Source organism: Chaetomium fimeti, assembly GCF_033439085.1.
Source record: "Chaetomium fimeti strain CBS 168.71 chromosome Unknown B0H64scaffold_5, whole genome shotgun sequence".
Lineage (NCBI taxonomy): Eukaryota > Fungi > Ascomycota > Sordariomycetes > Sordariales > Chaetomiaceae > Chaetomium > Chaetomium fimeti.
The window spans coordinates 90,022-104,115 of NW_026944333.1; the positions used below are offsets into that span (position 1 = coordinate 90,022).

General features: G+C 55.1%; 6 protein-coding genes across 6 annotated transcripts; 1 reads left to right on the forward strand and 5 right to left on the reverse strand.

The window, feature by feature from the left end:
- Positions 1-157: 157 nt before the first annotated feature.
- On the reverse strand, positions 158-1,151 carry B0H64DRAFT_374680 (uncharacterized protein; the record flags this gene model as incomplete). The annotated part of the gene is made up of 2 exons (XM_062802357.1): positions 158-908; positions 994-1,151. The coding sequence occupies 2 exons, from the start codon at positions 1,149-1,151 to the stop codon at positions 158-160; spliced, it is 909 nt and encodes a 302-aa protein (XP_062657325.1).
- Positions 1,152-1,618: 467 nt separating this feature from the next.
- On the reverse strand, positions 1,619-2,918 carry B0H64DRAFT_173319 (glycosyl hydrolase catalytic core-domain-containing protein). Its single transcript, XM_062798802.1, has 2 exons — positions 2,151-2,918; positions 1,619-2,091 (listed from the first exon to the last, which is right to left on the reverse strand). Exons 1-2 carry the CDS (start codon positions 2,768-2,770, stop codon positions 1,695-1,697), a joined length of 1,017 nt encoding a protein of 338 aa, XP_062657326.1. The 5' UTR covers positions 2,771-2,918; the 3' UTR covers positions 1,619-1,694.
- Positions 2,919-4,792: 1,874 nt separating this feature from the next.
- On the forward strand, positions 4,793-6,301 carry B0H64DRAFT_462079 (Alpha/Beta hydrolase protein). Its single transcript, XM_062807528.1, has 2 exons — positions 4,793-5,062; positions 5,178-6,301. Exons 1-2 carry the CDS (start codon positions 4,827-4,829, stop codon positions 5,914-5,916), a joined length of 975 nt encoding a protein of 324 aa, XP_062657327.1. The 5' UTR covers positions 4,793-4,826; the 3' UTR covers positions 5,917-6,301.
- On the reverse strand, positions 6,000-6,952 carry B0H64DRAFT_173338 (uncharacterized protein). Its single transcript, XM_062798803.1, has 2 exons — positions 6,589-6,952; positions 6,000-6,524 (listed from the first exon to the last, which is right to left on the reverse strand). Exons 1-2 carry the CDS (start codon positions 6,855-6,857, stop codon positions 6,083-6,085), a joined length of 711 nt encoding a protein of 236 aa, XP_062657328.1. The 5' UTR covers positions 6,858-6,952; the 3' UTR covers positions 6,000-6,082.
- A 568-nt stretch (positions 6,953-7,520) lies between these two features.
- On the reverse strand, positions 7,521-8,210 carry B0H64DRAFT_398748 (uncharacterized protein). The gene is made up of 2 exons (XM_062803972.1): positions 8,021-8,210; positions 7,521-7,933 (listed from the first exon to the last, which is right to left on the reverse strand). The coding sequence occupies exons 1-2, from the start codon at positions 8,184-8,186 to the stop codon at positions 7,782-7,784; spliced, it is 318 nt and encodes a 105-aa protein (XP_062657329.1). The 5' UTR covers positions 8,187-8,210; the 3' UTR covers positions 7,521-7,781.
- Positions 8,211-8,871: 661 nt separating this feature from the next.
- Positions 8,872-10,508, reverse strand: B0H64DRAFT_173381 (uncharacterized protein). The gene is made up of 3 exons (XM_062798804.1): positions 9,994-10,508; positions 9,480-9,930; positions 8,872-9,401 (listed from the first exon to the last, which is right to left on the reverse strand). Exons 1-3 carry the CDS (start codon positions 10,179-10,181, stop codon positions 8,988-8,990), a joined length of 1,053 nt encoding a protein of 350 aa, XP_062657330.1. The 5' UTR covers positions 10,182-10,508; the 3' UTR covers positions 8,872-8,987.
- Positions 10,509-14,094: the final 3,586 nt, after the last annotated feature.

Sequence of the window (14,094 nt, forward strand, 5' to 3'; positions counted from 1 at the left end):
GGATACGAATGGCAGCGTTCTGGTCCGAACATGTATTAAAAGAGACTCGTTGTCGAGTCCCGACCCCAAACGCCGTGGTATCATTTTTGGTAGTACACCGACCGCTCCGCATCCCAACTCACATCTTGCCATCCGAAATGCCACCCCCTTCGTGCACTCAGTCAACCGCCCGCTTCTGGTACCCCCATCCGTTGCCCACGCCGTTCATCCCATACCCGAGCGGCGTCGCGCCGCCAAGACCCCTCCCCCGCAGCCGCCTCGGCATCACCGACCCAAAGAAGTAAACAGCCGAGACCAAGCCGCCGGCGCAGAACGATACAAGGCTGTAGAAGACGGTGCTGGCGTAGATGTGGCCGCCCATGCCGGCCCACTCGACCTTGCCGGCGACCTTGGGCAGGGCCGGGGTGGGGAACCAGCGCACGCTGAAGCTGAGCGGCAGCGGGTCCCCTATGACCAGGCGGCGGGTCGCGCTCCCCTCGAGGTGGGTCAGCGGGCTCGTGCTGTAGGCGGTGCCGCTGTCGAGCACGCCGCTGTCGCGCGGGTGCACGTGGTGCTTGGGCGTGCTGTGCAGCAGCACGTTGAGGTGCGTGCTGATGTGCATGTGGCTCAGCTGCAGCGTGCCCGCCAGCGCGAACACCAGCGGTATGTACTCCTGCTCCGGCGCCTTCTCGCCCACTACCTGGACGTGCGGGGCGGGCCGCGCCGGCAGGCGGCACGAGAGCGGCGCGTCGTTGTGGATGTAGAATTCGAGCAGGTGGAAGAAGGGGTCGCTGATCATGGGGATCGTGCAGTTCTGCTCGCCCTCGATGCCGTAGTTGAACTCGAGCGGCTCGTTCGTCTCGTTGCAGACCGGGAAGGGGATCCATTGGATTTCGTGCTGTGCGTTTTCGACGTGTTCGCCCGTTTCCCTGCGAGCGCATCGTGGTCAGCAAGTGTCCATCTCTCTCGGTTGGAGGCGCAGTCTTGAAGACAAGAAAAAAAAAGAAGACTCACGAGCTGCGATTCATGCACTCTACGCGAATCGGGGCGCCGTAGTGGTACGAAGGCAGAGCGCTCTCGTGGCTTGGACTGGAAGCAGCCATCGCCGTCGCCGCCAAGGAAGCGGCGACCAGCAGCACGAACAGCTGCATCTGTCGCGGCAGGGACAACATCTCGGCCGTTGTTTAAAATCCCTATGCAGTGATGACGAGGAGACTTGACATGCGCCAGCGCATGTTGCGTGCGCACTGGTGGACTGGAGAAGGTCGTGTTGTCCAGACCTAGAGATCTGGTCGCACTTTCGAGAGCAAGTTGCAACTTGTCCCCATTGCCCAATCGGAGGGGGAAGAATCAAAAACTACCCCTAACCCTGGCCAACCGACCCATGGCGAGACTCGCGGGGGTGTCGGCAGCAAGTCCCGACAACAAACCTCTTATGGTTGAAGGAAACAGGATCCTTCGAAGTCGGAAGTTACCTCATTAATCATTAAGGCTCTGCATCTACGATCCGTAACTTCATCACAACTGCCGTCCGAGGCGCCCAGTATCGTTTCCTTTCTCTGACCATGTCGAGATCAAGAATTTAGAAATTAGAATTCAAGATTAAGTTTGGTCGAGATACTCGAATTGCCGCGCGACTTGGCACCCGCTGTTCTTTACAGGATTCCCAGCACTCAGATACCGCTCAGACTGCCCCTGTTGTGCCATTCGCTTCTTTAGAGAAGGAACAACAACGCCGCGCCGGCTCCTGCCCACAACCCCAAACCTCCCGCAGACACACTCACCTCAGCATTCTCACCACCACCCGTGCAAGGGTGCTCAGCAGAGCACGCATTAGTCCGCGGCGTGTCGTTTGGCATGGCCGCGTTGCCGGTGGCGTTGCCGCCGAGGTACCACGACCCGATGTCCGTCAAGTTGCCCCATGGGTCAAGCATGGCCATGTTGGGGCCGACGTTGGAGACGGTGCTGCGGAACGACCCGAACCAGCTGTACCGCGCCACGTCCTTGTTGTCCTCGAGGAAACTCAAAGACTGGTTGAAGTACTCCTGCGTCGTCGAGAGGTTCTGGTCGTTGTAGCCGTACTCGACCACCCATAGCGGTACTCCAGGGAATCTGCCGCCATGGTTAGCGTGCTGAGCCTGGTTCTCTCGGTGGTATTAATGTCAACTTACGCAGAGGAAAACGAGCCCACCCGGTCCTTGAGCACCCCAAAATGCCCCAGCGCATGGAACGGCACAAAGTCAAACTCGCAGTCCTTGTCCTTGTTCAACGCCGAGCAATTCTTGAGGAACGGGTCGATCCATCCACCACGGGGATCCCCAACGACAGGAAGCCCCAGCTTGACACCAAACTTCTCGCGCAGCGGGACGAGGTTGCGCACCCACGCCCGGGCGGCGTCGGCAGGCTTCATCTGGCTCCCGCCATGCTCGAAGGGCTGATCCGGCAAGTTGAAGCCCATGACGTGCGTTATATTCCTCGCGCTGGGGCCGGACCCCTCGGCCGGCTCGATCATGGCGGTCATGTTGCGGAGGAAGTCGGTGTCGTTGACGCCGCCGCCCCACAGCATGGGCACGAACTCGATGCGGTCCTGCGCCAGCGTCGCGTACGTGTCCGACACGTTCCAGTGGAAGTTGTAGTACCACGAGATGGGCGAGCCCTCCCGCACCCAGATCGCGTCGTCCTCGGGCCAGTCCTTGTTGCTCACCGCCGCCAGACCGCGCTTGGGCGATTTGGCCGCCAGGCCTGTTACCGCGAGCAGACCCACCAGGGCCGAAAGGGCGGCGTGCCGCATTGCGGCGGGTTGGGGACAAGGCGGGTCTGGTCAAAAGATTGCTGTGAGCTGGGATGGGTACATGTAGGTTGTGGTTTACCTGGCCATGTCGTCAGGGGCAATGTTGATGATGTGAGGTTAATTGAGTGAGTTCGATTCTCTCAAAACTTCAAGAAAGATATCGTGTAGATTTTCAGTGCTGCCTACCTAGGTAATTTCCCACGTCGCCGTGTCAGATTTTAGTCACTTTCAGCCCTCGGGCGCTAACTGGCAAACACGATTGAGGCTCCGTAAACGGCTTCCTGTCTCCTAATTCGTCACGGCCCGAGGTACGTATCATTAAGCGATGGCCCTCTTTCACTTGGCGGACAACAAGCTTGTATCACGCGTCTCCTGAGTACCTTCCCCATAATCCTGTAGAATAGATACCGCTTGTAAGTCCGGTTATATCTGGTTAAGCATGTCAACACCATTCATGTCCTACTCTTCATTCGGGGTCCTAATCAAGTCATATGTTGCACCCCAGGCCTCTTGGCGTTAGTCCCAAAGACGGGAAATACGTCAATATGCCGAGGCATTCATGTTGTCCAGAAGTTCCAAATAGTACCTACCTATACAGCATAGGATCCCACATATGCTGAACAGAGCTCAATAGGAGTGTAGGACGATAACAGAGAACTAGGCAGACAAAGCCTGAGACATAGAATAGGTATTAGCCACAACTGGAATGGAGGGGGCGAAAGTACAGGAATCATACTAGAACAAGATTCGCCTTTTGTGCTAATTACGGCGTTCAGTCAAGACTTAACGGGAGTTCACCAACCAAACCACAGGTTGACTTCGAAATGGTAACGTGATTTGTCCACCGCCGTGCGCTGAACGTGCAAGTGACCTGCTCCCCAAAACTTTCGAGGTTTAAGCTGTCAGGTGCTCCGTGGCACATAACCGCCGGAGGCACAGGTTGTTCAAAGCTATAACCGGATTGGCAGTCCGATATATTGGCAATCTGAATGTCTGAATGTCAGGGGCAGCCTGGGTTCTTTTCAACGGCATGCTAGAACCACTAGACGTCGGTTAATGGTTCCGTCCCCCCCGGATCCCAACTCGTTTCCCATAATACTGGTTGTCCTGGCAGTGGTTTTTTTCAGTGACCCTTTCTGGTCAGCATCCCGCTCCACAGCGGGCCCGGAGCTGGTATTTTGAGGCCCGTATCGTCAGACACCACATAGGATGGGTCTTGAAGACACCCATGAGACGGCGGGTTCTACCATCACCAACTACTCTACGTTCCTCACTCAATGTACACAGGGACTAGTTTAATACCAGTCATCCTCCTATGGACTAGTTTAATACCAGTCATCCTCCAATGGACTAGTTTAATACCAGTCATCCTCCTATCGGATATCTATCAACAACACCGACCCTGTCCTGCTGCAATAGGTCGGAAAGTCGGACGAGTTCCTAACGCCATACACTCGCCATTTCAGCTGTGTGTTGAAGGATGCCGCCGAGCCGGCCCCAAGTTACATCGGGGCCAACTAGTTCCATAAACCTCATCAGACATATTTCCAACCGGCCAACATGGGGCGAAATCGTGAAAGGTTTCACACTATTACCGGGGGGGGGGAGAACATCTTGGGTGGCCCCGAGACTTGCATGGTTATGCCCAACTCTGGCGACCGCCCGAGCAATTACTAGTGATTACCTAGGTACTCTAGAGTCCGATCTGTCCGAACCAAGACCCAGGATGTCCCGAAAATTTGTCAGGACTTTGTGCCTGACAAACCATCACCGCCCCTCCCCCCCACCCCCCTGCCCCCAGCTAGGCGGATTGGAAATCCGGACAGTAGAGGTCCCGAGGTCCGATGTTGTCGGCGACTGCAGTCCACGGTTCGCTGCCCAAGTCGCCTTTTCGAGCATCCAATCGCCGACATCATACCCCGCTTTAACTTATTTTAACCTTGTGCCGGAAGTCTATTAGTATCAGGCCGTGATGCTCATGTTCACAGTCGACCATCTTCTTCTCAGACACCACCTTTGAGAAGAATCAAGAAAAGAAGTAGACGCACCGCACAACATGGCTTCTCCAGCCGAGTGGTCGTTCACACCCCTGCCGGCGTTCGCTCCGACCGTCTTCCCCAACATCGCCGAGTGGTCGTTCACACCTCTGCCGGCGTTCGCTCCGACCGTCTTCCCCAACATCGCCCTGTGGGACGTCAGCAACGCGGTCAAGAACCTCACCTACCAGGTCCAGATCTCATGGCCGTTCGAATGGGAATCCCGCGAGGTGACTGATAAGTCAGCCCTCACCATGTAAGTGACAGACAGCCACCCCCCCCCCCCCCCCCCCCCCCCTCCCGCAAAAGAAAAAGAATGAAAAAAATGAAAAGAATGGATATTCAAAAGCACCTAGTTGACCACCGCCCAGGTACGTCCTCGACGGCAACGCCCTCGGCATGACGGCATCCGAGGCCATCAAGCGGCGCAAGTTCATCTACCCCAACCAGCCGGACAGCGTGGTCGTGAGCGTCGGGTACCCGCTATCCGACGCCGTCTACGACGTGGCGCGCCGCACCGCCGACTACCTTCCGCCGCTGCCCGACAACGAGGGGCGCGCCGACGACTTCCTCGCCTTTCTCGGGGACGTGCTGCAGCCGTGGGTGCGGGGCGAGGTGTTCCCCGGGGTGGCGCACGCGCGGGATGCGCTGTTTGGGCATTCGTTGGGCGGGTTGTTCGTGGCGTATGCGTTTGTGCAGGAGCCGGCGCTGTTTGATACGTTTGTGGCGGCGAGTCCGGCGGTGGCCTGGAACAAGGCGTCCGTGTTGGAGGACATTACGCGGCGGTTTGGTGATGGCATATCGGGTGGGTCTGAGGAAGCAGGCGGGGGCGGCGGTGGGGATGGGACGAAGCCGGCGATGTTTATCGGGTACGGCAGCGGGGAGCAGTTTCCCGTGAGGGGGCGCACCGAGACGGAGGTGCAGTTCCAGGCACGCAAGGCCTTGTGGGACTGGACCCGCATCACCGAGGCCAGCTACGAGTTTTATGACCGTGTTCGCGCGGGCACCGGGACCCGGGAGGTGGTGTTGAGGGAGTACGTCGGACAGGAGCACTCCGGTGTGGCTGGGAGCGTGTTGACGGATGGGATTAATTACTTCTTTGATTGGTAGGGAGGAACCGAGGACCGAGAGTACTGGTTGGGCTACAACATAGTGATCACGCAATGGGTTTGAAAGATATAGCTTGAGGTGGCTTGTATGTTCAGGCCTCTTCGTATGCAAATAATATGTACAGTTACAAGGTCTGAAACCTGCCCTGACCCGACCCCTTTCTGATCTACTCGCACCCAACGCGGGCCGAGTCGATGACGATGTCGTCATACCAGAAGGTGTTGGTGTCCCCGCCGTACGACTCCCAGCCGAAGTAGACGGCCGAGGGCGTCGGCTTGATGTCGCTCCGCTGCCACTGGGCAGCGTTGGGGTTGCTCTCGCCCGGAATGCTGGTCAGGCCGGCGATGGCCTCGCCGTTCAGCCACGTCTCGATGGAGCCGTCGGCGCCGACGTGGTACTCGAAGCACTGCCAGTCCTCCGTGGGGAGCGCGGCCGAGGCGGCGATGCCCTGCGGGGACAGGTCCGGGAGGGTGGCATCGTCGGATTCGCGGTTGTACATCAGGATCTTGCTCTGGCCACCGATGCGGAGATGCTTGTTGGCGCCCTGAGCGGGGTCCGGCATGGTGATGAAAGTGACGTGGGCGTCAGTGAGGGCCGTTGACGCCTTGCTGGAAGAGGATGGCCGTCAGAACCTTTCCCTCGCCAGAAAGCATTCGGCATTCGTAAACTTACACATAGGCCCTGACAAAAAGGTCTCCGGTGGGGATACTGGTCGTGCCGAAGAAGATGTGCCCGCAGAAGCCGCCGGCGCCGTCGACCCTAATCGAGTTTGTGCCGCTGTGGGCAGTGGTGCTGTCCAAGGCGACCTTGCCGCCCTGGTTGCAGTCAGGGGCGTAGATAGGCCATGCAGCCTCGTCCCAGCCGGCCTCGAAGTCTTCGGCGACCTGGGCGAACGAGGCGGGAAGGAGAGCGAGGGCGAGGAGGGCAGTTTTGCGGAACATTGTTACGGACGGGTTGCTGGTGGTAGGGGGTGAGGATGGAGAGAGGTGATTCAGGGGGTGAGGGCCTGAAAGGAGCAAGCCCGGGGGTTGAGTACTTATTTATGCTGGATACGCGACCCCAGGTTCCTCGGCGCTCAGTTGCCGCTGCGGGAAAGCTTGTTTAAACCCAGGGGGGTCCCATCGTGCTGGCTATGTCCACGGTCCATATCCACCACTCTCAGGCTCCGTGCCGCTCAATTTGGAAGTTCCGTGAGCGGGTGCTGATGGAGACCTCAATTAACAGCCGGTCGCGTCGGACCGTTGGCAGGGGCTGCAATTTAGCCCTTCAAGCCGCCTGTGGTACTTTTTGTGCCGATCTCCCATGCACCCCGCACACGTCTTACCAGGAACCATTTCGTAACCGCTGGGGGGAGGCTCCGATCAAGGGATGGGGATCGTCGTCGTGGCCCGGCCCAGACGAGCCGCCTCATGGAGCGGCTTGGGGTTGGTCATGTCTCTATGGTACGATAGCTACTCTGGCAGTGGAAGTCGAGAGTTGGGATCTGGAGCAAGATGCAATGTCGCAGAAGCTATCTCTGAGTGATATCGTAGTTATCTCCGGATCGACACTCGGATATACGGCAAGAGGAAACAACCCTGGCGGCAAGCTACGAATTAGACGAGTTTCAGATGTAAGCGACTTTGCCTTGAATTTCTAATAGAGCAAGGTACGGAACGTGAGCTGTAAAACATCACATCGTATGTACTTCTACATCGATCTTGACCCCGATCATAAGGGAACCGGAGAAAACTGCCGCCCCGACACCTTGCAGGCCAGGTGCTACATAGTCCGATTCAACCCCCTTCTGGACTCCGGTATGTTCGTTTCTCATGTCTCGTCAAGGTGGGGAAGTTATCGTTACCACCACCTATGGCCACCACCCACTACGCCAGGGTCTCGTAGCCTGAGCCGCGCTGGTAGTTGGAGCGGTTCGAGAAGAGATAGTAGATGATCATGCCGATGACGGGGAAGAGGAAGACGACGAGGCACCAGATGAGTTTCTGGGCGGGCGAGCGGCTCGACTTTAGGACCTCGACTATCGACAAAAAATGTCAGCATTTGTCCGTTGTCGACGTAATTACCTAGGTACCTAGATGGAGTCGGGCAGATGGATTAAACGCACCGAACACGATAATATCCAGGATGAGGACAACAAGTCCAATGAGACCGCCGCCGGTACCATACTGCCAGCTGTTCTCCAACGCTTCGGTCGAGACGGGAGCGGCAAGACCGAGAGAGGCCAGGCAGAGCTGGAGGATGATGCTCGAGAGTATGGTGTTGAAAGTCATGGTGGTGTTTTTTTTTTTTTTTTTGCAGGTCAATTGTTTGGATTTAATCGTGGGTTTCGGCACTTGACGTGGGGAGTGAGGCAGTATCTGGGAAATATTGATATTTGGGGGTATTTGGGTAATGGAGGGGAAAAGTTGAACTCTATCTTTTCTTGTGTTTTTGTGGTTGTACAAAATGATGACGATAGTGTGAGGGGTGACGTCATGCAAACGCGGTGCCTTGGCTGCTTTATTAGGGGAGTTGCAGTTTCGGACCTTTTGATCCGGCAGTAGTCAGCACCCTCTGGCCAAAAAAAGAACTGGAAAGGGGAGTAAGAAATCAAGCAAAAAGAACAAAACAAATAGAAAGAAATCGAGAAAACAAATCAAATAGAAAAAATGGGGGCAAAAGAAAAGTAAATGGAGTAAATACAGTTTCTTTGGGTTCCAGGTTAGCGTGGCCTTTGTTTTGTTCCTACAGTCAAGGACTCCAAGTTTCCATTGTCGACATCTGCGCTTGGAGTTCGGCTTTTTTTTGTCCAGGAGGTGGAAAGGTAAGGCAGTGTACGTGACGAAACCGGGCAGGTGCATTGATCAGTTGGAGGGAACAACTGGCACTTCCATGTAGCTAATATCACCGGATGTGATCTCGAAGGAGGGCCGAGTCTCTGACAAAATGGGATGATGGGAATCATGTAGTGCCATCGCATCCGAGTCCGTCAAGTTATCATTATGGAGTCATGGACTAATGCTCAATAGCTCAATAGGTATCATGGGTATCTCGCTGGCTGTCATTTACTAAATCCATCAACTTCCATCCCCTCACATCCGGTTGTCTTGCGGTTGTCGGTATGACTGGTATGTGGTCGGTTGTTGTTGGTAGTACTGATGGGGGCTGGAGTGCTCGTACACGTGCGGCTGCTGTTGCTGCTGTTGCTGCTGTCCGTACTGCGGCTGTGGGTAATGACCCTCATACTGGCCATACGCCTGTTGCTGTTGCCAGTGCGGCCGGTCGGAAAACACGGACGGATCCGACCATACGGGGTTGCGCAGCATAAAGGTGACCAAGCCCAGGACAGTGGCCGAGACCCAGAAGTCGAGAATGGGGTTGAGGATCCTCTGAAGCGTCAGTTCAACTGCAGTCCAGTCCCGAACGACACTCTTGAGGTCAACTGCCAAGACGAAGGCGCAGCGGAGCAGCCAGAGGAAAGATGCCGCCAGAAAGAGCCACGATAACTGCAACAACAACAACTTGGTTAGTGATTGACACGATACACAGGCCATACGCAGCCGGTGTTGGGTAGGAAAACTCACATTCCCAACAGCGAGGTCGCCTCGCCTTTTCAGTTTCGATGCGCAATATATGGCCACGACAACGTTCAAGGCCGCGACGAGACACAGAGTGAGGTCGATCATCACAATCAGCCATTCCAGCCGGATGCTATCGACATTGCCGGTAACGGAATCCGAGATGGCCTTGGCGAACCATGCAACATCAAGGACGACAAGCAGCCCCGTTGCGCAGACCGTATCCAGCTGTACCACGCTCCACCACTTCTGCTTCCCCAGCACCAGATACCATACGCATAACCCGGAGAGATAAACCGCCTGAGACGCGATGATGCTAGCCGCGACGGAGAGAAACGCGGAGGTGACCGATGCGTAGGAACCCACCATGCTCGCCACCCAGCCGTAGCGCCGTTCTCCCATGGCAGTGTAGGAGTCAGCCCAGATGGCAGGGCTGATGATGCCAGCGATGACGGCCCTGTTGGCATGAATTGGTCAGCAAATTGCCATTCTAACACTTGCGGTACGCTGCCAAACCTACATGATGAAGGCGGGGAGGGCTATGTGCAGGAATATGCCTGTTAATTTCAAGGGCTGGGGCTGGGGCTGGTGTTTGACGCGCCGCCCGCACAGATGAAAACCCCAGAAGGTGATGAGTGGGATTAGGGTGACCCCGAGCAGCGCCGCGCTTGCTATCCATGATGTTCTCGGCGGCATGAGCGAGTCCATGATGTTGCTGTCGTTGCTGGCTATCGAACGAGGTCGTTAGGGAGGTACCTCGGTAGTTTGCGACCGAGAGGAGCAAGTCCAATAGTCGGCTCGAGGCACAGAAAGGGGGTCCCCGATGTTTATGTATCTTCTGATCAATATACCTAGCTGTGATGACCCACTTGGCTGTGTTGGGGCTGGTGCTCGTGCCAAGGGCTGTTGCCGCCTTACCCCCCAGAGGGCTTTCTCGTTAACACGGCGACACCGTTTCTCTTCACGGGCGCGTTAGGAGCGAGATTGCGCCCAGACACCGGGACCTCGCAGGCTAGCTCCTCTAGGCCAAGGGCTCCTCGGCTCCTGTCTTCCAAGTTCTAGCCGCCTTGGCGATGGTTGTGCTGAAGGATCATGTCATGCGCGAAATGCAACCTTGGAAATTTGGACCCCAACGGACAATGACACACCCGCCAGCTCAGATAAGTACCGACCTACCAGGTAGTATCTGATGAGTTGTAGTGACCGGTCGTGTTGTGGCAGTTTCTGACAGATTCAATCTTTGCCCAGGTTGAGGTAAGGGCGATCAGTTCTGCCGCCGATCTCTGGTCGCTGGGCTGCACCGTATACGAGCTTTTTGCGCCGGGAAGCCTCTTTGAGGGTTCCTTCCCGGATGAGGATGATATGTTTGCCGAGATTGTCAGTGCTTTGGGCAAACCTCCTCAGTCATGGTGGGATGGTTGGCGGGCGCGCGAGGACTTCTTTGACGCCGATGGGGAAAACTGGAATGTGAAGAAGGGAAGGATTTCAGATGGGAATTATTACATGTTCGATGATCGGATTGACTGCATATTACAAGACAGGAAGGGGTTGATTGAGCAGAAGGAGTTGGATGACTTGCGTCTCCTGTCGGGAAGCATAATTCAATGGAACCCGGAGGAAAGAAGTTCGGCCGACATGTTGATGGCAAGCGAGTGGATGAGAAAATGGGGAGCACCAATTACATAGGTACCTAGGTAGCTGTCTATCTACCTACCTCCATGCTTGGGAAATCTCACGACGTGTCTGTGTTTGCAAAACACAGGGGTCCTAACAACCCCGTGACCTTTTTTATCCAAATCTGACCCGTCATCCAACGACTCTTTGTATTCCGCCAGCTTCCGGCAAAGGTCTGTGTGGAAGACAGCATGGCTTTCCGCCGTCCAATACTGAACCACCACCTTGGTGGAAGCCATGTCAGCACCAAGTCTTGAGTATAAAAGCGTGCAAATACAACTTACTTTCCCGTTAACGTTTCGGAACGGTGGCGGCATGGTGGTACGGCTTGCTGTCGATGTCGATCGTATTATTTTGTAAGTTGAAGGCTAGGAGAGGGGAGCGCTCGGCGAGGTAACCTTCGCATGGCTGGTGGCAACGCGACTTCGTGAGTCACATAATGGGTTTGCCACTCTACTAGTGCGCGATGTGTAGAATGTCTGTGCAATAGGCACCGGAAGAATTAAGTTTCATGAGTCACATATTGGGTTTGCTACTCTACTCCGAGTCTAGTACATAGCACTGTGGTTATTGGGGGGGGGGGGGGCGAGCACACCTCATATTGACGTGCTAGGTACTTAGGTCCTTTAAATAGTAGTGTCTGTTGTGTCTGTACTCAAAAAGGCCGGTGACATGGTATGGGTGAACGCCAGGGGGTCGAGCCATGACCCTCGTCCGCGAGAAAAGCGACAACGACCCAGACAAGGAGGTACCTGTGCCTGAGCCCTTCGGGCGGGGAGTCGACTAAGGTGACAACTTTATCTACATGAGTCTCATCAAGAGCCCGACGCTTCGGAAAGTATGGAACTTGCTCGCCCGAGAGGAAAGTAAATGCATCTGTACCTAGCCAGCTGAGCCCAATGGTGGCCACCTTCGGGCAGATCAAGCAGCGGTCACCTCAATCGTTCATTGGTACGCCCATTTTCAGTTACGCAGCTAGTCTTCCGTAGACCCGTCAATTGTATAATAGGTTCCGTCAAGTATAGGCCGGTGGAGCACATCTACTTCAGGAACATGGTGGGAAGCGAACTTTCGGCTACGAGCGAAGTCTAGTCTACGTACAACACCAATGAACGATTAGGTTAATAAATGGAGTCTCCTACGGCATGGTATCAATACATACCTAGGTACCTGGGTAGCTAGGCGTCGGAATAACGTTAAGGACAAGTCTTCTCGGACACCCTACCAACCTTTTGAACGATAGCAGCGATATCTGCTGACACGGATTATAACTTACAAGCGTTGTATTAGTCATTATGATGTCGGCGTTCCCGGGCTGCCTAAAGCCCATGGAAACAGAGTTTGTTCAGGTATCCTAGCCTTTATATAAGCGTTCAAGGATAGGTAATTTCTCCCTAGGAAGCTGATATGGCCAAGGAGAACAGAATTTAAGCCATGGTGCCGCAGCGCTTTTGGTTAAGATTAACTGACGTCTATGACCTGTCCATATCCTTTCCATAATTGATGGTGCCCGACAACTTCTTAGCGGATGCCGCGTGGCCGAGAGAGTCAAGCGTTGGCCACCTATCTTGATGACGGCGGCGGGTGGTCGAACTCGTTGCCCGCGCGAGGGCAGATGCCGTATAGCCGAGGGTGTCAAGCGTTACTCGCCTAGGTACTTCTTATCTCGGAAATCCCAGAGCATCTAGTTCGGGGGTGTTCTTGCTTTTTTCCCTTTAGCTTGTGGCTAGAAATGGGTTATACTAAGGTTTCCAAGATGTAATTTATTCAATTGTCAAACTACGGAAGCTATGGGACAGCGACCTTTCAAGCTCTTTTAGTTTCAGGACAAGCGCTACGTGGAAAACAGGGTGGCTTTCCGCCGTCCAATAGTTTACCACCACCTTTGGCCCTGGCCGTGGCAACGGCAACAGGGAAACGCCGGCAAAAATGACGAGCCAGGGTACGGGCGAGTCCGGAGGCTAGGACTTGTCAGCACCGAGTCTTTGAGTATAGAAGCGTGCAAATACAACTTACGTTTGGGCAGAAGTCATACTCGAACGGCGGCTTTCCGTTTACCTCCATAACTTGGTCGTACTGTAGGGATGTGAATCCTATAATTCTACAAGTCAAAAGTCAATCGGGAACGGAAGCTGGGAAAGTGCACAAATAACTTTTAGGAGAGGAGGAGAGCGCTGGGGGAGGTAAGCTGCAAGTGGACGGTGGCAACACGATTTCATGAGTCACATAATGGGTTTGCCACTCTACTAGTACGCGATGTGTAGAATCAATGTCTGTGCCATAGGTGTAATTAGAATGTCTGTGCAATAGGCACCGGCCCGCGGCCAGAATCAGACCGGCTGCAGCGCCCGGGTAGACGTCCCGCTTGCCTTGCCTCGGGGTATGACTGTGGCGTCGGCCTAGTCGTGACGTAGACAGTGGTTGTGATGATGATGGGCGTGGGCTGAGCCGCGCATAACCCAATCCAGAATGCCCTTTAATTGGTACTTGAGGGCGTGAACTCCCCAGGTGAATCACCCGGTGCCCTCAAATCCCGCCTGCGAGTGGACTGTGGACGGGCCACTGCGGGGCTCTTTTTTCCTCTTTGCCCTCTCAAGGGCGTGCCCTACTAGGAAGGCCAAGATTAGAAAATGCTGACCTGAAGTTGTCTTTTAGGCGATCCATGTCAGAGAGAGAAACGACTGTGACGGCGGTATGATTCGTCGCTCAGGGGTTTCCACCGGCGTTGTCGAGTTGACTTTCTCCCCATGTAGTAGGTATCAGCTGCGAAACCAACGCCAACTGCCGTGGCTCCTTGGTCGTTTGCAGAAACAGAATAATATGTGGGCTATGGCTTTTGTAGTCTTTGCAGTTTACCCCGACACTGGTCATGGTGCGCGGAAGAGAAGGCTCCAATGCCACTTGTCACTACTAGGTACATGCACCTTGCTGGATAACAATACTTTCG